The following is a 26,072-nucleotide window of genomic DNA, read 5'->3' on the forward strand; positions in this document are numbered from 1 at the left end:
TATATATATATATATACATACATACATACATACATTATTGTAAACATCTATGATTTTAATATTTATATTTTACTCGACATAAAATGACTTATGAATGTTAAGGAAAACAATAGTGGAGTATTATTGCCTCGAATGTAAAAGTTGGTCTTCCTTATAGTTTAAAACCTTGAGGAAGACCAAAAAATGTGATTTAAAATTTCTTTAAAGAACAATACCAAAAAGATGAAGATGTGTTGATAAATGCAGGTCCTGCAGATTTTGGTGTCACCCAAAATAACATACAAAAATCTATTGAATCAAAGTACTTCGAAAGTGCAATAAACTGAAAATACAACTTGTGTAATTGACAAATAAGTTATTCAGCCGGAGCAACACAATGGACCGCACTTTACTCATTCAAAACCAACATTGGTGCAATATTTTATTAGGCTAAAATTTCCAATCATAATAGAGATAGCTGAAGAATATGATGAAGGCGATGACACACTCTATGCAGTTTATTCACGGTGGAATTAGGAATTTAACTCCACTGCTATTAGTTTAGGATATTTTCTTGTTGATTTAAAATGGTTTTAATAATTTGTGGGGCTTTTTCGTTTTTAATATTCTTGCCATTTTTTTATGCTAATGTCTCCACTATTGATTATTGTGCAATGTTTGTTAATAGTTTCCAATATTGCTAAAGAAGATAACATAAAGGCTACGTGGAACTAATTACTATACCAGATAAAACTTATATGAAGTTTAAAACTTATTTTATATATTTTATGATGAATTATTTGTGTCTCATCATAGAGTTTATTTGTTGTCTTCTTTTATGATATTACAGTTGCTTGTGCTAATAGAAAATTTTTGACGCTCCCATTTTTTGAGCAAACAACAGCCTTGATTTCCTAATCATGGTCAAAGTTTTTTGTACACCAAAGGAGGCTCTTTTATGCCTTAATTTTAGAAATGTTTGCCATTTTTTTTTGTGACAATTTGATTTTATTTATCTGTACATACCAGTCAATTATTGTTTGCCATTTACATATCTTTACATATGCCTTAACTCTTTACATTTTTAGAAATAATGATTTCATATTGGTGAAGCTCATTCATATGCTCAACTTCGCAATATAAAATCCAATGTTGTTTACATTTGGACTATAAATCATCTTTTTAAATGATTTAGAGCACGATGATCTAACAATGTAAGAAGTCTCGGAGGATACCACTGAAATTGTAAATATGAGCATTGATTATTTGCCATAGAGATAGAGGAACAATTTTTTGTAATTTCAAGCTCTTTATCACGCTCTCTTGAATTACTACATATCTTCTTTTCTAGGAACAATAACTTCATAGATTTATTCATGGAAGATTTACATACATACCACTCAATTCTCATATATTTACATATCTAACACATTGATTCAATTCTTGCATATATATACCACTTGACCTATACATGAAAAGGCATGTTTCACTTCTTAAAAGTTAATATAGCAATATTTTTGATGTAATATGAAACATTTAGGTGGCATAAGCGTAAAAAGTAAAGTTTACATGTGAGATATGTAAATACATAAGAACTGGGTGGTATGTATGTAAATGCCCCTTAACTTCTAATGCATTATTTGGTAGCTATGTTCGTATTTTATCTCATAATGAAACCCAAGTACTTCCAATTTAATCTTTTTGTTTCATTTTTATATAGCTTTATGTGTTGGAAAATTTATTTATGAATCCCGGTTTTTCTAATATTCTGCTAATTTCAACACCATGTTTATATAAATAAACATGATTATGATTTAAACTTAGACATAAATATATATAATATACTATTATATAAATAATATATGTAATATATTGTATAAAAAGTTATATAATTTTTTTTCGAGCCATTTCGAGCCGAACACGAGCGAACAAATTGTGTTCGTGTTCGGCTCGTTGACATTTCGAACTTAAAAATTTGTTCGTGTTCGGCTCGTTAGGCTTAACGAACGAGCAGAACATGAGTTGCTTAACGAGCCGAACACGAGTTGTTAAAAAACAATGGGCCAAATTGACAGCCCTAGTTCCATACTACTACGACCCCAACAACTTCCCCTCCTGTGGGGCAAAGCGAGTGCTGGAGAGGTTGTGCAGTAAGTCTGAGAAAGTCAATAAAGACAATAAGAACGGGAAGTAAATGTAGCACATATATTCATTATCTGCTCTATTAGTAGGGGTGGAAGTAGTTTATTATTATTATTATTATTTTTATGAGAGGGTGCACTCTAGACCTAATGTGAGAGAGGCTACCACAACAAAAGTCAGTGATATTTCACGAGGGATTAAACTGATATTTCAAGAGGGGTAAGAGATCAAATTGCCCTCCTACATAAATAAAAATCTGAATTTGAGGACAATTGCCTCCTAGTCCCTATCTGGATCCACTCCTATCTACTAGAGACTAGAAAGCTAAATAAACTATTAGTAGAACAAGGGATTTAGATAACTTTGTGCTGCATGAAATTATGGCATTTGTTATTCTTCTCCATCTTTGAAATTCTATCTAATTAATGCTACAAATCTAAATATTGCCAGTTTAATGAACAAATTAAGGTTTACGTTTACATTTTCTGCTTGCATTATTTTACTGTTCTTGAATGATGCTCTTCAGACAGACCGGGTTCTGTAAATTATATTTAATATCAGGACTGGTCTAAGAAAGTGCGTCTAGCAATTATCCGATCATAATGATTGCTCTGCCCTTTTGTTTTCTAGACCAAATGTCTTCTATAATATTATTTATATATGTTTATATATATATATATATAAGCGGAGCAGTTGCTAATTGTACAGTTATTATTTGCCCTGCATTTTAGTATATGATATGGCCTGCTCATTGATTGGCTTCATTACCATACCTGTCTTCAAATCTTGGGATTATTTTTAGTGGCATATTCATGCCTACCACTCAATTCCTATGTATTTACATATGTAACATCTAAGCTTCACTTCTTACAATTAGATTTGGAAGTACCTAAGAATTAATAAAATTTGTACTAACAGGAAAAATAATCATAATTAGAAGAAATAGTCTAGTAAAGGTAAGAAATTAGTAGAAGCTATGTCTAAAAATAAGAAAAGTGAGACTAAAGAACCATGCCTCAATATAGCAAAAGTAAAAGACAAAAAGTAGTAGTATTAACCACTAATGTAAAATTACATACCTTTGTTATTGAGTTTAAATAGAGGAACTCATCATCGAAGATGAACCTAACATTTATTCTTCACTCTAATCATCATCCTCATCCATATCATGAGCATCCTCTTCAAAAATCCTCGTGGTATACTCTAGCGCAAACATTTCATCATTCGTGTCGCCCTGAATATGAAAATCTAACATACATTTCTCCTCGTAAATTAGTTCTATATTATGATGCATGAAAAAGTTAACCAGAATTTATGATTATTTTTATACATTTCTACTAATGATATTGCACTTTAAGGAAGATATTTTTGTATTTATCTTACATGTACAACAAGTAATTGAAGTGGGGAAACCAGGAGAAGACTTGGAGTTAAAGGAGCAAAGTGGCACTGGCTTCTAGGCACTGGACCCTTGGGCACCTAGGCGCTGTCTTTGCCTTCCAAACCAATCTAGCACTCAGTTGGGAAAAGTACTAATTTATGGTCTTCGAAGGAATTATTCTAGAACATAAATTTTTTTAGAGAGGTATGGAGGTAGATCTAGCCAAAATAGAAGTTTTTCGGGGCATGCTTGACTTTATTAGTGATAAATTAAGGATTTCCCCAAAATCACTAAACATTTATGCCATCCGTTGGAAAAGGATGTTCTATTAGATTTTGAGCAGGATTGCCTAATTACTTTTAATACTTTGAAGGAGAGTTAGTCACTACTATCATCATTGTTTCACCTAATTGGGGAAGCCCATTTGAATTAATTTTTTATGCAAATGACTATGCCACAGGGGCGGTTTTAGGACAAAGGTACGTTAAAATGTTTTGGGTTATATATTATGCTAGTAACATCCTTAATGAAACTCAGATTAACTACACCACTACTGAAAAAGTGTTGCTAGCTACAGTATATGTGTTCGACAAATTCAAGCCATATTTGATTGGTACCAAGTGTATTGTTCATATCGACCATTCTGCAATTCAGTATCTGACGTCATAAAAGGATGTCAAACCAAGAATGATCATATGGGTCCTGTTGTTGTAAGAGTTGAATATCAAAGTTGTGAATAGGAAATGTATTAAGAATCAAATAGCGGATCATTTATCGAGATTAGATCAAGGAAATTCATCTGCATTTAATGAGGATATCAATAAAAAATTTCTTGATGAGCAATTGTTTGTTGTTACTGATTGAAACTATGGTATGGTGACAAAGTAAATTACATAGTCAGTGATATTTTACTCTATGCTCTGACTTATAATCAGTGGAAGAAGTTTGTTCATGATGCCAGAAACTATTTTTGGGATGATCCATATACTTTATCAGAAGTGTAAAGACTAGGTGATTAGGAGGTGTTTACCCATAGAAGAGACCCAAGATGTTATATCATGATTATAACTTTGGGGGACATTTTGAGGTTTATAGAACTGCTGCTAAGATATTACAATTTGGATTTCATTGATTTACTCAATTTAGGAATGTAAATGAATATATAAAAACTTGTGACAGATGTCAGAGAGTAGGTAATATTTCCAGGCTCGATGTAATGCCTCCCAAATTTTACTTTAAAGATTGAGATTTTTGACATTTGGAGTTTAGACTTCATGAGACCTTTTATACCTTCTTTAAGGAATCTATATATTCTGATAATTGTGGACTATATCTCAAAGTAGATAAAGGCAATGACCTTGCCGAATTGTGAAGCTCAAAGTGTATCTAAATATTTAAGGAATAATATATTTCGCAGATATGGTATGCCTAGAGTAATCATTAATGATGAGGGAAGCCACTTTAGGAATATAAGGATTGAGACATTAGTAAGGAAGTATGGTATAAAGCATAAGATAACCACATCATATCATGCCCAGAAAAGTGGATTAACAGAGGTTTCTAATAGGGAGATCAAAATGATTTTGGAGGAGACTGTCAATCCTAACAGAAAAGATTGGGCATTGAAACTGGATGATGCTTTATAGGCCTACATGAGTGCTTATAAGACACATATAGGGGTGTCTCCATATAGGCTCATATTTGACAAAACTAGTCACTGCCAGTTGAATTGGAGCACAAAGCGTATTAAGATGTTAAGAAGTTCAATTAATTATAATATGATAGAGGCTGTTGAGAAACATTTGATATAGTTAAATGAACTTCATGAGATTAAAGAAGAATCTTATGAAAATGCCAAAATATATGAAGAGAAAATGAATAAATGACATGATCAGAAGATTATTAGGAAAAAAATTTGAGCTTAGACAGGATGGTTTATTGTACAATACACAATTGAAATTATTCCTAGAAAAACTAAAATCCAGGTGGTTAGTACCATTTACTGTAGTGTATAAATCTTTCAACTCATGTACGATGTTATTGAAATAATTATTGCGTACTTTTTTTGTTGTTGTTTTTCATTAAATGATTATTGGATGAAAAAAATAAGTTGTTATATCGCAAGAAACATGCATCTTTAAATGGTGAAGGGATTTCACTATGAATTTTGAATAAGTATTTATTCTACCCTTCACATAGATTTTTTATTCTTATTTAGTGAAGGGATTTGAAGTCTGAAAATTTAACTTGACTGGAAGACTATGATGTTGAAGATCAAAGATCTCGGCCTCTACCGAGCTTTTACTCTTCTTATCAAAAAGTATACTCATGATATATCTTTTCTTAACAAATATTAGTAATATTTCTATTATTTATGTATTTATTTTGAAATATAAAATTAAATTGTAAAATAATGAGGAAATTATTTAATTACATAACACCCAAATTTTGAATTATAAACTTAAATTGCAAATTCAAACGACACAAACATACTTTATTCATCATACTTAGAACAAAAACATGCTCAATATTAAGTCTTAAGAGCCCTATTATTAATAAATCCTACATTGCCAATGTTCATATTCTAAATTACCTTAAAATCTTCAAAACAAAAATAATGGCATCAATAATAACAAAACTACTACGATTACAAAATTAAGCAAGACCAAGTCCTTCAACGTCTTCAAAATTCTTCTTAACCATGTCTTCAACTGCTTTTCTTTCTTCATAACCCAGGTCATATGTTGTATCACCAACTTCAAATGCCCACTTAAAATGGTTACAATCTTCATGTGATCTATTTCTAGGGCATCGATAGAATTTTCTATCATGGTTGTCACCTTTATGAGTTGTATGCACCACACAAAGCAAGTTGCAATCGCAATACATTTTACGTCTGATGCCCTTTGAACTTGCCAATTGCTTGTGCACATTTTGTATGATTCAATTCTATAAATCAAATATAAGTACATAAATTAGTGTCCATTCTTGAGATAAAAAATACCTAAATGAAAATTTGTTTGAAATGATATGTTTATTTTCAGGAACATATTCTAAAAATTGAACATTAAGATATTGTTTATGATGTTTGACAAGATTTATGACGCCTCCAACAAATAGTCTTTTTGAGTAGGCTTATCAAATTTCTACACAAACACTGAAATTTTCTTCAGTTGTCTTTTTTTTTAATTATTTTTTAATTTTTATTGAGGCCTAATACTTATTTTTGTTCGGCTTGCTCAAAATTTATTTTTTTCCAAAAATACTTGGTTCAAATTCATTTTTTTTATTTAATTAGAAATTAACTTGAATGATTTATAAAATAATAAAATTTAATATTTTTAAAACATAAAAATTAATATAAAAAAATTTATAATAACATCGTTATTTAATTATTTAGTTAATTTAAGCTAAAATGATCAGCTGAACAACTCGTGTTTGACTCATTTATAAATTTGAGCTAAAAAAATGGCCTAATTCAACTGGCCGGCGTAACGAATAAACTGAACACAAGTTAAATAGCAAGCCGAACAATAGTTGTTCGCTATGACTTATTTTTTTGACAGACCTAATTGAAATCTGACTAGCAAAGTTAACAAAGATAGCATGATAGAATAAGAGAATAACGTTACACGAAAACATTTGTACCATTATTGTCGACTTGCTAATTAACTTGGCCGGGATTCAATCAAACTGACCTAACTTTGAACTTCAAATTATTTGAAAAGGTTATATTACCCTTTCAGTAATTTAAAAAAAAAAAATTGAAATGTTAGACGTTAAGAGCTAAGCATTAAAGCTGTAACTACTATTAATACCTAAATTGCATCTTTTTATTATTATTATTTTTTGTCAGATAATTTTTTATTGCGTAGCTGAAATTTCATGACGCATATGATTTTGCTTTTGCGTTCTTCAAAATAATGATAATAATAAAATAATTTGTTTCTTAACCGCGAGAGCAATCAGATGATCATGAGAAAGTATAATCTTACTCGAATAATTTGGTAGAGCAGCTTTTCTAAAGGTCGTAAGTCCCTTGAGGCCATGAATTTGAATCTCTCCATATGTAGAGTGTGATACTCGAATATTTAACACATCTAATATCTTCCGACCATCCTTTTAACATAGATAAGCCAAACACGGGCTAATAATAGTCTTTCAAATAGTCCCTAAAAAGATTATTTTAACCCCCATTAAAAGTCTGAGATTAAAATATCTTTATAGATTTTAAGAGTAGAATTGCCCACCCTATAAAAAAGTCAAGAGATTTTTTTGAAACTCTCATAGAGAGAGAGAGAGAGGTATATATTTTATGAATCCTCTAGCTCTCTTCAGAGACAACGACAGCACTCCCAGGCCACAAAACAACAAGAGAGAGTTCAAGAGACGTGCAGAAATAAAAGGAAAGCAAACCCTATATTCACTTGCCACCTTTAAAGACAACCCAACGCCATCCAAACTCCATAGACTTCCCAGCATACAAACAAAACCACCCTCCACCGCCACACATATAATTGCTACATGACAATATACATTCATCTAGAAGCTTGGACATCAGTTTTCTTATTACTCTACTCCTCCATATTCCTTCCTATCATATTTCCACATTCAAAACTAGTCCACTCTCTCTCTCTCTCTCTACATATATATACATATATGCCATGTCCACAGAGTATTGCATCAAATCCCTATGCACTCATCATGCTTGGTGTGCAATCAGTTGGTTCGGTTAATAAATTTGTTAAATCAACAAAACCAAACCGAATATCAGATAAATCCGAACCAACCAAATAATATTTTGAATTGAACCAAGCTGAACCAAAATATAAATTGGTATATTTGGTACGGTTTTGGTTTAAAAAGAATTAAATTTCTAACGAAAATATGTACATTCTGCAAGTTTGGATTGATTGGTTGACAGATTTGTTAAGTGAATTTGTTGACGGAATTGGTGTAACCGCAAAATAATTTGATTTTTTGGTTTAACCGAATTTTTTTAGAAACAAATCAATCACCAAAATCAAAATAACTCTAATTTGGAATAAAAAATCAAATCTTGATTTCATAAACCAAATCAAGTCAACCAAGTATGTTCAGTTCAATATTTCGATTTAAATCAAGTAATGATGGTACCTTATAAGTTGTGACATATGAAACTAGGATATGGCTAAACCTTTTTAAGTTGATTTCTAGCCTAACTGCTTGATATTTCTAATTTCTAAATCGTAGGGCATCAATGTTTTTTCATGCGTAGCTAATGCACACCAAATCTCTGCTTTCTTATTTTTTCTCCTTTTGATGTTGCAATATAATGCACACAATTAAAGGGGTAAACTAAGTTCTCCAAGTTTCTTCAGTTTCAGTTGAATAATATAAACCTGCTTTTTCCAAGAAAAAACAGAGCATTGGTCATCCTTACGATACAGTTGAACTATGAACCATTAACATGATAATGTACATGAATTTTTGCTCAACAATGGAACCACAAAGAGCTTGGCTGTAAATATATATCTTAGCTAAGCATTTCCAAGTGCCATGCATCAACATCAAAAATAAAATTGTCCCATCTCTTCAAGGATAACTAAGTTCTCATCCATTGTTTGTTCATGTTAAATGCAATCTGGGATAAAGCACATTTTATTGCACAACTTTTATCCATTTTCTTTTCTAGCCCATTGATAGTAATTTTATCTGTTTATTTTATGCTGCATCTTATAACCTCTGTTTTTTTTTTTTTTTACCATCCAATGCTCAAATCCATACCAAATAACCCGCCTAATTATAATTTTATAAATGTATCATTTTAAGTCTACATGATATTGTCTTCTCAAACAATATTGTCAAGGGACAATTCTCCATTTTAACCACCAAGCTATTAAATATTTAAGTCATATTGATATCTAACCAAAATCATAATAGAAAATTCAAATATTATTACTGAAAAGCTAATTAAGTTGTTATAACTCACACAAACAACAACAACAACAACAAAGCCTTAATCCCACTACGTGGGGTCGGCTACATGAATCCTTTTTCTCCATTGCGTCCTATTTAGTGTCATATTTTCATTTAGTTCTAGTAAATTAAGATCATTTTTAATACAATAAGCCCAAGTCTTCCTAGGTCTACCTCTGCCTTTCTTAACAAGTCGATTTAAAACATCTACTCTCCTAATCGGATCATCTAATGGTCGACGTTTAATATGACCAAACCATCTAAGACGACTTTCTCTAATTTTGTCTGTCACAGGAGCTACACCAACCCTATCACAAATATATTCATTCCGCATTTTGTCTCTAAGTGTAAAGCCACTCATCCACCTAATCATTCTCATCTCGGCAACACTTAACTTATTATTATGCTTCTCTTTTAAAGGCCAACATTCAACGCCATAGAGCATTGCAGGTCTCACCACCATCTTATAAAATTTTCCTTTCAGTCTAAGCGGTACTTTTCTATCACACAAAAGGCCCGAAGCATTCCTCCACTTCAACCAACCAACTTGAATTCTACTATTAACATCCCCATCTATATCACCATCGCTTTGAACAACGGACCCAAGATATCTAAATCGTTCACACCTTTTAATAATTTGATCACCCAAAGTCACACTTCTGTCACTAGAGCTATTACTACTAAAATTACATTCCATATATTCAGTTTTAGTTCTACTTAAACGAAGGCCTTTATTTTTTATATATAATTATTTTAAATTATTTTATATTTCAAACAATAAGGATTCAAACATGAACAAACGCATTATTGTTCGTGTTAGGTTAAACTAACCGAACGAAAAAAATTTATTCACGCTTATCTCGTTTACTTATCAAATAAATCGAATACAAACTGTTCGCGAACAAGAAGCTTTTTTGACAGCCCTACATGCAGTATGCACTGTATTGGTAGCCCTATTGCTGCCCCATAGATATCATGCGAGCACACTACTTGTGTGGTTCTCATCTAACAGATAACGACAAAATAATTTCATTTATATCGATATAAGTTTTGATGCATCATTGACAAAGTAATAAATTTTGTCATGTAATTCTCTATCATTGAACAAGCAGAACTGATAATATTATTATACATCTGGTAATTATTATAATTTAACATATATTTTTCAAATTTTATTATTTTATAAAATTAATACTATTTAATATTTAATCATAAAACTTTTACTCAATTATTAAACTGATAATTTAATTTAAACCCACATATATTACTCAATGATATGTTTAACAATAAATTAATTTGCTAATCATTTTGTTATATGTATTTATATATAACTTAAACACAACTAAACTTTTAAAATTAATTTGCTAATCCACTCAATTTTTAGGTATTTATATATCAAATAACTTAAACTTCAATTTTTTATATACATACCATCTTACCTAGGTATGAAAAGGCTTATTTACTTTCTAATGATGTGAAAAACGACAGGAATAAAGCGAAAATTATAACAAGAAAATTCACAAAACAAAAACACAACAGAACACACAGATTTTATTTGGTTCGACAAATTGTCTACGTCCACGAAGTTGCAGAAGATCTTAAACTTTGAAATTCTTGATTGACTCAATTATTTTTCGAGTTATGTTCATACTGAAAATTTCAACTCATTTATGAGCCGGGTTTGGGTCAATCATGTTAAAGGAGGGATAACTAAGTTCATGCTAAATCTTCGAACTCGTTCAACATTCAACTAGGGTTAGGTTTGATTAATCATAGTTTAGATTTGAATCCTATGCCCTAAATTTGGTTTGACATAACTAACCCTAACATCTATCAGACAATAAAAAAAAATTACTGCCATACTCCACAAGCCAATAGTTATGCCAAATTGTTAAATTACTTGTAGCAAATTAAACAAATTGCACAATAAATATTAAAAAAGTTATAATGAGCTAAGCCATAAATCAAGGCAGTGAAAAATTAAATGAGGGAGACTTTGATTTGATTTGATTTGCACCTGTATTGGATGGTACACATTATGTTAATTGGGCAGCTAGCAAAGCCAGGACTAGCCGGCCAGGTCGATCTGAAGCCTTTCAACAAAATGCCATAAATTCTCTTGTCCGCTTTGGAAGGGACAAATTTCTGAGGGACTTTATAGCTCCCACCTCCCGAGCAGAAACAAAATCAGCTTCACATTTTGAAAGTTTAGTTGTTCCGATTATTTCGATATCTAACTCTAGTTTGAATTTTATCTGAAATAAAATAATATTTTGATAGATTTATATATAAGTTATTATCCTGAAAGTAACCCTAGTTATGTATGAAAAAAAAGTATATTTGATGATATTTTTAATATGATAAGAAGGATTGGGCAGTTTAATATAAATATTAAAATTTAGGCGTTAGAGATGTAAATATATAATAATTTTAATTTTATTTTGTTCGGAAATTATCGAGAAACTTAAGAGCTTTGCTCTAGATTCATTTTTCTTTTGTTTTTTTTTTTTGAAGTTTCAATAAAATTTTAAAATAGTCATTAAAAGATCTCTAGTATTCTATCCTTATTATTGAGTCCTTTTAGAAAGATGGTCCCGTATTGTTTGCGAGTTCATACATTTCAGTAAATATTCTGTTCTTAGGAGGAAGCTATGGAAGAAGAAGATAGATGTATTGTTAAAGCTCGTGTATCTCACTCTATATTTTCTCAGGATCCTCGGGCGACTGTGAATAGCTCAAAGAAAGAGTTTGTGCTTTCCGATAACATGAAAGAGAGAGAGAGAGAGAGAGAGAGAGAGAGAGAGAGAGAGAGAGAGAGAGAGAGAGAGAGAGAGAGAGAGAGAGAGAGAGAGAGAGAGAGAGAGAGAGAGAGAGAGAGAGAGAGAGAGAGAGAGAGAGAGAGAGAGAGAGAGAGAGAGAGAGAGAGAGAGAGTCTAGTATTTAGATCACTCTTCTCCGATTTTATTTTGGTGGGATTCAATTATGTAATCAAGCTATAATACAAAATCAAATTTATTTTATTATGGGTTCAAAGAGACCCCCCACGACAACATATTCTAATGCTCAATTATATCATGGGGGATACCTAGGAAAACACATGATAAAAGATGTTTTTTTTGCATAAATTATTCAAGGCGATTATTGGCAATCTAGTAGGGAGGAAATCTTCTAGTCGCTAGGTTTGAACTAAACCGCCAAACAGTGGGTCAATCATTGTAACCTTGCGGATAACCTTCTTTTAGCTGAGAGGGCCTATAGTACTCGCCCTACAATAGACTTGACGAAGGAAACAACTATGCGCAATGGGGGTAGATTAACAAGTAGGTTGGAGGAAAACCCATATAGGTAGAGATAGACTGGTCGGGGCCCCTTGGACGCATCCTATAAGACTATTAAGACCTTAGATCTACTAAATCGTGAATGTAGTCGACCCAATTTGAATAAAGATCACTTTGCCGATAACTCATATGTTGCATTGTCCAAAACAATCCAGTTGACCAACATCCAAGGAAATAAATGTCTAAGCTTTTTTGACTCTATCGGGACCAAAAGGTAGAGTATGAATTATACCTGCCAAGGGCGGGCATGGACAAGAAACCTAAGCAGAAAGAAGAAAAAAATGAACTACTCAACTACAAGCTGAGTCGTCCCAAAAAAGGGCTAACAATCTCGCCTGAATCGAGAAAACCTCTGACACTGTACATTACACTAGACAATCACCTAATCATATAATGTGTATGTTGGGCCACTTAGATAAAAAAGCATGATTATTTTCCTAAGGTTATGCAGTATGGATACAATTATCTACAACATATAATCATGAATCATATGTAAGGGGGATATATTCATGCATTATATGATCATTTTAAATCCGTCTGAAGACCATACAAAAAAATAAAAATAGGAAATAAAGTTGCTAATTTTAAAATATTACAGTTTTAGTCCTAAATATTTTAAAGATAAATCTTTTAAAATTAACTTTTAAAAAGGCTAATGGTGGTCTTATCCATAAAAACTACATGCATAAAAAAAAGTGAACTCATGCAAGAGATGTAAAGAAAACATTCAATATAAATGAATAGAAGGTCAGGTGTCACTGACCAGCTTCAATCCCAGAAAAAAAAAATGAAAGTCAGGCTCTGCATATACCTATATGATCCTAAAGCTATACAAAAAATATAAAATATAGAATTAAGTGTTAAAGCATGAGCAAAATAGTTCCTGATTCTCTACACATAGTCATTGCTTCAAGCTGCAGGACTCGTGCTCATATTATATTTTTTGTACTGAATCTCCTAAAAGAACTATAAAAAGTACATGGAAAAAGTCATTAAAAAAAAGACTTGACCTGCAAAATGAAGATCGACGTAGGCTATCTCGTGCAACATACAAAAGGTCATATCTGATGGGAGGAGAGCTAAGCATCACCTACAGAAAATGTATTAGTTCAATATATTATTAAGCTTCTCCCTATTAAATGCGTCACCCTACAAGGAAAAATCTATCATAATATACTTATGCACAAGTATCAAACTCAATAAAGCATGCAAAAGGCACACTAACTATACCTAACTAGCATAAGCCAAGCAACAAGAGATGTGTAAGAAAAATACCTAACTATACCCCAGCCCAAATTCTAAATTGGAACTAGAAGGTGTTGCCTACACATATATCTACATGTAAGTCGTGCAGTGGAGGGGAAAATATACTTTCTCTTAGGATTTCAATGGGGTCACCAGAATTGTCCCATTCAAAGCACTTGAATGAAATAATTCTTGTCACACAAAATAACAAATGTTTTCCCAAGCAAATGCTTGGGACAATTTTGTGAGATATGGTAATAATAGAATAACTAGTGTTACTTGTCTGGATGAGGCAATGAGTTATGCTTGTTTCCCAATAATAACCATAGGTCATACTAAGTTCATTTGAATACCTCCACTAGTGTACTAACTGATGAGACCTAGACCTATATGAAACGATAAGAAATAAGATCTTACTTAAAAAAAAAAAACATGATCCTAGGTAATAGACATGCACACAAACAATGCATAAAAATACATTACAAAAGTTTGTACCTTTGGGAATGGACCCCAATGACACTAACACTAGGTTAAAATTCCTCTAAAGAGGTTAAAATCTAGGATAAAACAAAATGCACAACCAAGAAGCTTGGGGGATTGAATCCCAAGAACTTAGACTCATTCAAGATGTCACGAAAATGATAGAAAAAAAACAAGTATGCAAATCTAGATTATCATCTAAACATACATTTGGGAAGCATGTTTATCACTTAGAGAGGTATGGAAAAACACATGAATGTTACAGGTGAGCTAATGCCAAAAATACAAGATTCACTTTTTCTATCATGACAGAGAGAGCACTATGGTATTGTGAAAATGATTTCATAATGGAATCTATAAGATTCAAGAGTAAAATGAGATGAAATTCGAACACCAACGAATAATATTTCGACAACAAGACCTTTTAAACTCTGGATAAAGGAAGGGATATGCAAACACACAATGTAATATAGGCCTATTTAGTGGCATGACCAGAATACTATTTGATACATCTTACATAGATGGTATACAAAAAAGAAAGAGCCATAAGAAAAAGTGCTTACGCTAGGTCATGTCGAAAGATGAATATACAATGTAAGCCTTGCTGATCAATTTAACAAAATAGAATCGTTACCAATACAAAAGGGAGTACCAAAGATCAGAAGAGCAATCCTTGCAATGACTATCTATAATTATTTGGAACCCAATCATTTGAAACCACCAAATGCAGTATAAATGCATGAATTAAAAGCCAAAGTGGTACGGAAGGATGTTCCATGGACCAAAAGGAGGAAAATATCTTACTTTTCTAGCTTTATGAAAGTCAAATGTCTTAATGGTTTCCTCGTTACTAAAACTGGTCCCGACAAATTGACAGGTATTTGTATTCACTGCACTAAACAAATAGGTAAATTGACTTCGTGGTTCATGAACATGTAAGGTAAAACCCGTTAATTACCCAACACCGTGATGTCAAAGGGTAGAATTCTAACTACGAGCAAAGATCGCGTTGCCAAATTTCTATTGATATAAAAAATGGTGTCGGATCCTGATGTAAGGTATGATACAACTGCTTTTGAACTTATCTCACAACTTTAGGTCAGGTGGAAACAAAGCCCATCTAGGAAAATAATGCTGCGATAGGTATTATGATTGGGTCATGTGGATCTATGTACTAAAAATCAAGTTTGGGGGGGGGGGGGGGGGGGCTTTTTTTTTATATGTTTTATTTTTTTTAATCCTCATTAAATTCTTATAATCTTAAGGAATTTGAGGTATGTGTTGTAAATTTAAAGTTATTACAAATTTTGAATAGAGAAAAACATAGAATTTTTTACCTTTGATTCTATGTAAATAAGTCTAAACTAGAGTTTAGTTAACTAGTCGTTTAATCTGATGAAGAATTGGTTTCACTATTTATTTTTGTAAAGAGTTATATATTTGTAAATTAGGTATCCTTAGATATACACTTCAAAAGAATTAGGTCTCTATTTTCTAAAATTACACTTATTACATTTATTACATTTGTCTTTTGAAAAATTTCAAAAAAAAAGTGGAAGAATGTGATAGGTTTCACTTTCAAAAGTTAATAGTGATATTCAAAACCACAAAGATCTATCCAGATATAGTAACCCTTCTTTAAATTAATTCTAAGGATTACAAAAAAAATGAGATCCTAAAGCAAGAAAAGATAAGGAAAAAAAATGTGTTATCAAAAGAAAGAATTAAAGAGAGAAAAAGTTTGAGGAGAAGCCTAATAAAAAATTGATTTTACTAGATGCTTTTTAAAGTTGAAACTGTATTACATTCATAAGCTCATCTAAATCCAAAGTATATATGTAAGTTTTTCTTTTTAAAATGGGGTGCTCAGATTCAGTTTTTTTTATCTTCTATGGTACTCAAATTCTCTTTTACATATGTAATTTTTCTTTTTAAAATTTCTAAGGTGTTCAAACTGCATCAAACATTAGTTCAAATGGTTTCCCTTAATCATGTGAAAAAATAATATGAGTAATGATTAATTTCTCTTTAAGAGTATTAAACGCATTTAGGCATTCATGGTCAAAATTAAATAGGACATCCTTTTCTTTGAGACGACATAGAGGTTTGGCAATTTTAGAAAAATTGTTTATATTTTGATTAAAGAATATTTTTTTTCTCTTTTTCTCTTTTTTCCACCGATATATCCTTGTAAGAATGATATTTTACTCAAAACAATTATATTACTTGAATGATATGAACACTTGCATGAATTGGGCATAAACCTAGCCATAAGTGCGACTTGGAAGAGCTTTATAAAACTTAATTTGTGTATATGAGCTTGTTCAACCAAGTGGTGCAGTAAATTGACCTTGAATTAAGATAATGTAAAAGTTTCTCTGGTTACTTAGAGGGTGAAGTACTTTGGATGTGGTTTTAAAGATCACAGTGGAAACATATTTTAGGTGAAGATAACAAGTGCATGTAGGTTAAGTTAGTGCCAAACTGCATTATAATGTAATTATGTTTAAAATTTCTCTATAGGTGTATATTTATTCCAATTTCATATTTCATTTAACTTCGCATTATCTAAATATTGATATTGACATCCTTGTGCTAAAAATCATATGTTATTATGGATGAGTAAATCATTTAATAATGAGCTTATTATTTTATTATTTTCACATCTAGCATTATGTCTTTACACCGCCGTAGTTACAATTCATTATTGAACCCTAAGGTTGCTTTGATTTTTAGGTTTTAAGCATCATCACAATTGCAGCTGATTTTTCATTTCCATTGAGCCAACTAATAACATATTCACTCACTTGTTAGCTGTTTGAGTAACACATTTGTTCACATGCATGATCTCAAGAGTGTAGGATTGAACTCATAGATTATAAGTGTGTGCATTATAGTATTCATGAGTGTAATATCAACTAGATTATATGTAGCACTTGTACACTAATTCACACTAGGTATTCTCATATTATGTTTCTTACTTTCGACATTTGTACACGTGAGTGTATGTGTGTGGCTTTAGTTTATTGATTTACGAAAGATTTTCTAGCTTCAACTATATTATTTGTGATTTCTGTATTGATAAAAATTTAAAGGAAACATAGACTGCTAGTACATATTCAACTCAATCCCCTTCTCTTACTGTGCCCAAGACTTAAAAATTTAATTGTCTTGTATCTATTTTGGTGCCAAGAGATACACTTGTTGGATATATATTGCATATGTATCTATTTTGGTGCCTGTCGGCACTATTTTTGGTGTGGGGTTTGCCCGTAAGATTTGTACCGATTTAATAGCATCAACATTCTCTACCTAATTTACACTTAAAATTGGTATGCAAATCTTAATCAACTGAAAAACATATATAAGTGACAATTAAAATAGTAAACCTAATTTAAATGTTATGCTTTATATATATTTTTTGGTTTTAATATTCTTGACTTATATGTTTCGTGACTTTATGTTCTGTCCTAGCAGTTTATGAATTTGAATTACACATTAAAAAGAAATCTTAAATTTTATTTGCATAAATATGAATCCACCCATATATGTTTTGTGATTAATTCTTATTTTATACAATTTATTTAATGAACCCTCATATCCCCCAATTGATAAAATGATTTATATTCAATTCAAAATAAATTTTAAATTTTAATGTTTAATATGCCATTTAAAATAGTATTCAAATTTTCTCTCAAAATGTTTTTAAATTTACATGTCATTTTTAAAATGTTATGTTCATTGGGAGAACATAACATGATTCTTAGTATTCATAGTGAATGATACATATTGATTAAAATAAAAGAGAGAGGATTACGATATTAGTTTATAACTAAAGCAATCTCAGACAACACACATATTTTGTGAGATAAAAAATTTTCTTATGTATATAGTGAGGAAGATTTTAATTTTATAGAATTACTGTTTTGCATTATCCTTTCAAAGTAACATCATTCTGCAACATAAAATATGAGAGATCATTGAGCCTCTAAGCCATTGTTTATGCATGCACACTAACTATTTGATAATGACTTTGCTTGTGTGGTGACAACTAACAGTGAAGACTTAAGCAATAATGTAGGTTAGTTGTGCATAACAACCCAAAATTTCTTTTGTCAATTTGCTCTCTATAGTTAATTAGATTATCTATTTCATATTTGCTAGTCTGTTTTATGTTTCTTTGGTGATTCACATGCTATTGCACTTGTCTGCATTTAGTGTGCATGTTTAATTAATAAATTATTTGTCTTCATATATATATATATATATATATACTTATGCATGGAAATGTTTATTTCATTTTTTAAAGTTAAAATAGCTGTATTTTCTTATGTGATATGCAAGTTGGTGTGGTAGAAACGTGAAAAATTTTGGGAGCTAGATATGTAAATACATAATAATTGACAGGTATTTATGTAAATTTCCCAAATAATTTTGTATTTCCAAAGTTGCATTTTTCCCTCAGCTTGCAATAATTGTTGCAAAGTAGCAGTCGATTCACTTAATATAAAAGCCTATATTAGTTAATTTCATGATTTTTGGTACAAGATCATAGGGGCTAATAAATTATTTTATTAACATAATTATAACCGTACGGCTCATTTGTTTGATACCTATAATGAGATGCAATTTAGATAGGGTACAACCGCAAAAGACAGTTTAATGCGTCAAACATTGATATAACTACAATATATATTTGGAATATATGAACATGTTGCGGCTGTTTCGAAGAAGCACGCTCATATCATTTGTATCGCTCCGTAGAAATTTGTTCCACGAAATTATAATTTGCAAACTCATATCATTGAAATTCGCCTTAGAGAAATGGTTAAGGCTTCTTCCATGTACCATGCTAATCATGAAAATGGCTTCTTTGCTACGAAAAATTATTGCAGACGGACACCGCATGCAGAGATGCATGCGATGTTCGATTTACATAGTAGATCACGGTGATCTACGGTGAGGATGCAATCAATTTTTTTTTTAAAAAAAATAAAGTGGGGCCTACCAAAATGCATCATCACCGTAGATCTACAGATCGAACACCACATGCATCTTTGCATGTGGTGTCCGTATGCAATAATTTTTCCTTTGCTACATGTCAAAGAGATTGGGTACATCAAGCCCTCATCAAATCACTCTTTGTGCAATAATTTATTTTTTTTTTGATACAAACTTGTGATTTATGAAACATTTGAAAAGGCGAGCACCCTGTCATCATAGCTTATCACTACAACCTATGTGACTAACTATGACATACTTGGTCCACAGCTTGTGCAACTCTTAGATCCGGCCTCTCAGCTCCAGCTTTTGCAGCCTACATACGTTATGATAGCTCACCAACACGACCAACTACGACTTACGTGGTCCACAACTCATGAGGCTCTCGACTCCAGCCGACATACTACCATAGACTATGTGACCAACCACGGTCAACGTGGTTTACAACTCGTGCAGCTTCTAACTCTGGTATCTACGACCTACAAACATCATATAACTCACCACTATGACCTACAAAGTAAACTATGATTTACGTGACTCACAACTCATGCAACTATCGACTCCAGCCACTGCAGCCTACAAACATCATCACAGCTTACCACTATGGCTTATGTGGCTTACAACTCATGCATCCCTTGACTCCGACCTTTGAGGCTTACAAACATCATTATAGTTTACCACTATGACCTAAGTGATCATCTATGACTTAGGTGACTCACAACTCGTGAAGTTTGCTACTTAGGTTTCTGTGGTCTCCGAATCTAATCATAGCTCACCACTACTCTCTACCTGCTTCATAGCTTATGTAGCTCCCAATTTTGGCCTCTTATGCCTATGGATATTATCATGCATCACCATTACGACTTACGTAACCAACTACATCCTTCATGTATCACAATAGGTGCAGCTTTGGACTTCGGCCCTTGCTGCCTACGAACATTATCACAGCTCACCACTATGACCTACTTGACTCACAACTTCTGAAGTTTCTTACCACGACTTTTGTGACCAACTGACACTTTTGAAAAAACCAATTGCGACACATATAACCAACTCCTATCATTGATTTTAAGTAAGACCTAAACGATAAGCGGGTGCTAAAGCCACCATCTTAGACATTCACAACAGACTATTGTTTCCACAGCAATCGACTACGACCCTTGCAATGAGCTATCACCGAGACTTACATTTATTACAACCAGACTATAACTATTGTCGATCCACTACTATTATACATTTACAACTTTGTTACTTCATCCTCCCTAATTCAAAAGAAGAGTGAATAAATATACTCATCATTCATAGTGGATTGTTTCAATTGGGCTAAGTCCCATGGTTTTTTCCTTTTCAGGTTTTCACATAAAAATTGAGGTGTCTCCTCCTGCTCACTTTTCTTTAATTATCTGAGTGTGCGATGGGCTTTTGTGCAACAATAAAACAATAATTCGTTACTCTACCATTGCTGAACTTTCTATCATGCATCAAATATATTAATTACGATTTCTTTTAGCCGTCGTATATACATCAAGAAGGCAAAATTTATGACTTTATTTGGAGATCATTCTATAGTTTTTATTATATATCTATTAATTAGAATCTATGTAATTATAATTTAATGCATACTTTCTCCTTGTAAGGGGCCAATCAAATCTCTATAAGTTCTAATAAAAAAAATTTGATTTTCTTGAAAGATTTGTGTTCACTCCATGAACATTTTTAATCAAAATTTGTAAGTGAAGTTTGGGATAGAAACTTAATTCAAATTTTATTTTTCAAAGTTTGGAGTATAAATATAATAGATGCATGCTAGAATATTTGCAGAGGTAGAGTAATAATTATCGTTTTATTGTGGTACGATAATTCATCACACACTAAAAAAAAAAGAAAACAATTATTAGTGACACCAGAGGTTTTTACGTTGAAAACCCATAAAGGGAAAAACCACAGGCCAGTGCGGTTATACGACTGTTCAAGTGTTGCACCTCCTTGTTGTTCCTTGGGGGCACCATGTCTCTCAGCGTTTTGATTTTTTCTAGGTTTTTCTCAATTCCACAATGATCAACCATGAATCCTGGGAACTTCCCCTATGTGACTCTGAAGGCGCATTTAGTCAGTTTGAGGCGCATAGTGTTTTGACGTGGAATTCAAAAACATTCCTTCAGATGAAAGATGTGTTGGGATGCTTCCAACCTTTCTACCAACTTATCATCAACATACACCTCCATCGTATGCCTGAGAAGGTCGTTGAAGACCTTATTCATGAAGCGTTGATAGGTTGCACCGACATTCTTCAACTCAAATAACATAACTTGGTAGCAATGCAGACCCTTATCTGTTTGCTAGGAGACAACTTCCTCATCTTTCAGGTTCATCTTTTTCTGGTTGTAACCCGAGTATTTATCCACGAAACTAAGCATCTGACATCTGAACGTGGCATCAATGAGTTGATCTATTTGTGGGTGGGGAAAGCTATCTTTCAGGCAAACCTTGTTGAGGTTGGTGCAGTCAACACACATCTTTCATGAACTACCGGCTTTTTTAAACATGATGACATTTGCCAGCCACGAGGGGTGGTCACTTCTCGTATGAACTTTGCCTCCAAAAACTTGTTGACTTTCTGTTCGATGACTTGTAACGAATCAAAGGCAAAGTTGTGCTAGAAGATCGGTTTAAAGGTCGGATCTGCCTTTAAAGAGTGTATTATTATTCCTGGGTCAACTCCAAGCATGTCGACTGGGGTTCATGTGAAATATCTTGGTTCCTCAGAAGGAGATCTACATATTTCGACCCCTGCTCATTGGAGAGAGGGGAACCAAGCTGCACCATTTGTGAGGGTTGAAGCGGGTTGAATCAATTCCCTTGTCAATCTCAAGCTAAGAAAAGTAGCGTAGAGCAAGACGTTGACAGAGCTGCCAATTTTTTTCAAGATCTTATTCACGTTGTAGCAGGGATCGCCAATTCCTGCTCTAATAGCAAGAGGATCTTGATGAGGGACTTAGACTACTTCCAGGTCAGAATGATCGAAAATGATAAGCTCAAAGCATAATTTCTTATGCACTAGTTCTCCAAGTGTACTGCTAAGGACTTTATCGGTCAGCAACGGGCCTCCAACAATCTTCTAAAATTTTCCCTCCACTTCGTGATTTCCATGTTGTTAATTTTGTGTTTGTTGCCCCCAGTGGGAGCGTTATCAGCACCAGCTGGTTCATTTTGCACAAATCGGCTAAGATATCCCTGTCGAACCAACTTTTCAATCTATTTCTTGAGCTGCTTAAATGCCTCGATGGTGTGGCTACGAATTCGATGGAAATGGTAGTATTTTTCTAGATTCCCCAAGTTAGGTTTCAAAGGGTAAAACCACTTAACACTTCCTTCTTCATTGATGGCCATCAAGGCATGAACACATGAGGTGTTACGTGGTGTATACTCTTTCTTGGATTGATGTTCGCTTTGCTGGTTTTCAGGTCAAAGAGAAAGGTTGTGATTCCCCTATTGTTTGAACTTTCTCGGCTGCAAGGTTTGATTGGTGTCCCCGACATTATTTCTGCACTTTCCCTCAAATTGCTTAAATTTCTCTTTGTATGCATTGATGACATTGTCTGCAGTGATTTTGGCCTCAATACATTGGACCAGATCGGTGTAATAAATGGATTGTATCTAGTGTTAATGATGAGTAGAAATGTTATGAGTGGAGTCCCCCATGGAAGACCCCTCTCAACAATTCAAGATCCACCCTTGAGATCGGACTAGCTTCAGTGGAGAACCTGCGAAAGTAGTCCTTGAGTGACTCTCCCTCATTCTAACGAATTCCCGAGAGATTGGAGGAATCTTTGATGATCCTTTAGAGCTAATTAAATGTTTTAATAGTGCCCTTTGGGAAGGAGTAGAACCAGGTGCAAGCTTTCCCCTTAAGGTGACTGGGAATACTTGGCACAAAAGTGCATCAAACACATATTAAATGTGCATGATGGTTTGGTAGTAATCAACGTGCTCGTAGGGGTCAATTACCCCTTCATAGGTCTAGATGTTCGGAAGTTTGAAGCCCACTGTGATAGGATGTTGGAGGATCGTCTCCACAAAAGGAGAGGATTCTTGGAAGTTACAGTGAGTAGGGAAGCGATCCTTTTCTCCAGGAGGACTCTTCCCTGATGAGGGATGACAGCAAAGCTAGGCAATTCCAAGTGAGTTGCACGAGATTGATAAGTGGAACTGGAGGTATCCAAGAGGTCAGCATCACGTCCCAATAGGGAAAATGTTCCCTCTCGGGAAGGGGGTTGGTACGAGAACTTTCTAGCGGCACATTTCTTGTTTGCCACTGTATTAGTAGTAAACGAACTCCAACTAATGGTTTGGGCAGCTTTTTTTTTAGCCTGGCATATGAGCTATAGGATCTCTAATTGAGACTCCTTTATTCTACACATTCTGTCTTCCAGAAGAGAACCTGAGACACCTTTGTCAGCCAGAAGATGTCTTTCAGGGTGTGAAGATGAAGATGCATGCTGCTCCTAAATCCGTGACAACGCTCTGGAATGATAAGTGTTGGAGTGTGATGCTCCATCGTCACAAGCATTGAGTCTGGTGGCCATGTTGTGAGTCTCAGAAGTACTTTAGTGGGGAGATTGCAGATTCCTCATAGATGACTCCAAACTATTGTGTTCTTGCAAATTCGCTTCAATAGACTAATATATTATCGTCTTAGCGTTCTATGAAGATACAAAACATACTCATAAGAGAGAAATTAAGTAGTAGTGATATCAGAAGTTTTTACGTGAAAATACTATAAAGAGAAAAACCACTGGGCCGCCCAGGTGAATGATTCTATTTTAAAACGATGATTACACATTCAATCGCTTGTCCGATGCACCAGAAATGTTACTAAGTCTCCCAAGTTATAATTTTGACTTGTGGTGAACTTGTTGCAAGTAACAGGTTGTGACCGATAGCGATCAGTCGCGACCGGCAGGTGGTGGTCGACGACGATCTACGGTGGTCGACGGTGATCGACAAATGATGGTTGCGGCGGTTGTCGGCGGACGACGATGACAGGAGTAGTGTTGAACTTCAACTCCTTCATTCTCTTCCTCAAGCCTCTAGCTCTCTCCCCCTCATAAGAGGTGTGGGGCTCTATTTGATCGGACGGTCCAAAGAACTTCCTTCAATCAGACGGTATTTGATGGACATTTAAGTTTCTTAACGTTGTCAAAATTAAGCGGTCTTAGGCTCGTTAGATTTGTCTAGTCGAAACGCTCGATTCAACTATAAACTCGCCAAATTTAACATCTATTTGACGTTCCACATATGTTCAAAAAACTTCCAAATATTGTTTAATAGCTTGATCAATGCTCAATTTGCTTCAAATTAGATCAATGTTGGCAATATTTTGACTATAAGTTTTCTAAAATCAAAGCACCGCATGATTTTTAATCAAAATTTAAATATTTTTCTCTAAAATATTATCTCAAGATTCGTGTCATACTGAATGTCGACATATCAATAATTTTCATAATTAGAAGTAAATAATTATCGAGAAATTATAAATTATTAAACTACAATGAAATTGGTGAACTAAACTGACCATCTCCTTCCATCCATTATACAAACCGCTCCTACGCTGCATGCTGACGGAAGAAAACTGTATTTTTTGCAAACCCATCGTCGTCAACGCGTTGCATGCAAAATAAATAAATATTTTGCTGATACAAAATTTAATTAAATGTACAACTCTTCAGTTCCATCCCATTCGGGAAATTTTTTTTGTTTATTTAATAATAATCATTATATCATTAAAATAAGCTTAATAATAATACGCGAAGTTACAGCTCATCCACACTAGAATTAATAAATGATATTTTTTAGGGACTCTTTGATTTTCAGGAAATGAAATGCAATATAAAAAACTTGTGGATTTTTGGCATTATAGTTTATTTAAAATATTTTAAAATTATTTGGTTAATTTTTAATTAAATATAAAATTTTATATTTTTTTTATTTAGTTTGAAGTAGATTGAAAATAATGCTTTTTGAAATACGTATTTTTGTCCGAAGAAGTCGAGGGGACGACGGCAGTAGGATAATGGGCGACACAATGAAAAGCTGATGACTGTGGTGGGAGGCCGGCGGGTGGCAGGCGGCTAGTGGCATGAGGTGGCTGATGGCAGCCGGCGACGCCTGACAGTCAAGCGATTTGGGCGGGCGGCCGACAATGGCTGCAGTGGCAAATTGAGGAGGGACGGCGGACGGTCAGTGGCGGCAGGCGGCGTTAGCTGATGCCGACGGTAGGGGCGGGCAGGGGTGAGGGTGGTGCCTTGCCTATAGTATTTTACATGAATGTATGATTCAAATTCAATCAAGTCCATTGAATTCTAAATTCACTCAAAATAAATTAATATAAATTTCAAATGCCTATAGCAGTAGATAATTACTTAGACGTCCTTGTTGAGTTGTCTTAGATCACCCATAATGGTGAATAAAATCTAGCTATTAATGAGACTTATATAGAAGAAGGAATTAAGCCTAGGATGTCTCTATACAATAGACATAGTTATCTA

At 33.3% G+C, this 26,072-nt stretch overlaps 1 protein-coding gene across 1 annotated transcript in view; it reads right to left on the bottom strand.

Annotated features, from left to right (window-relative positions):
* LOC110018344 (mucin-7-like) overlaps window positions 1–25,177 on the bottom strand; it is a 34,607-nt gene extending 9,430 nt beyond the window's left edge. The window contains exons 1-2 of the mRNA XM_020715629.1: window positions 25,100–25,177; window positions 19,784–19,840 (exon numbers count right to left, since the gene is read on the bottom strand). Coding sequence (XP_020571288.1) covers window positions 19,784–19,840; window positions 25,100–25,177 — 135 coding nt within the window. The remainder of the gene's footprint in view (window positions 1–19,783; window positions 19,841–25,099) is intronic.
* Between the last annotated feature and the right edge of the window lie 895 nt (window positions 25,178–26,072).

Source organism: Phalaenopsis equestris, unplaced genomic scaffold (genome assembly GCF_001263595.1).
Source record: "Phalaenopsis equestris unplaced genomic scaffold, ASM126359v1 Scaffold000012, whole genome shotgun sequence".
In the NCBI taxonomy this organism is placed as follows: domain Eukaryota; kingdom Viridiplantae; phylum Streptophyta; class Magnoliopsida; order Asparagales; family Orchidaceae; genus Phalaenopsis; species Phalaenopsis equestris.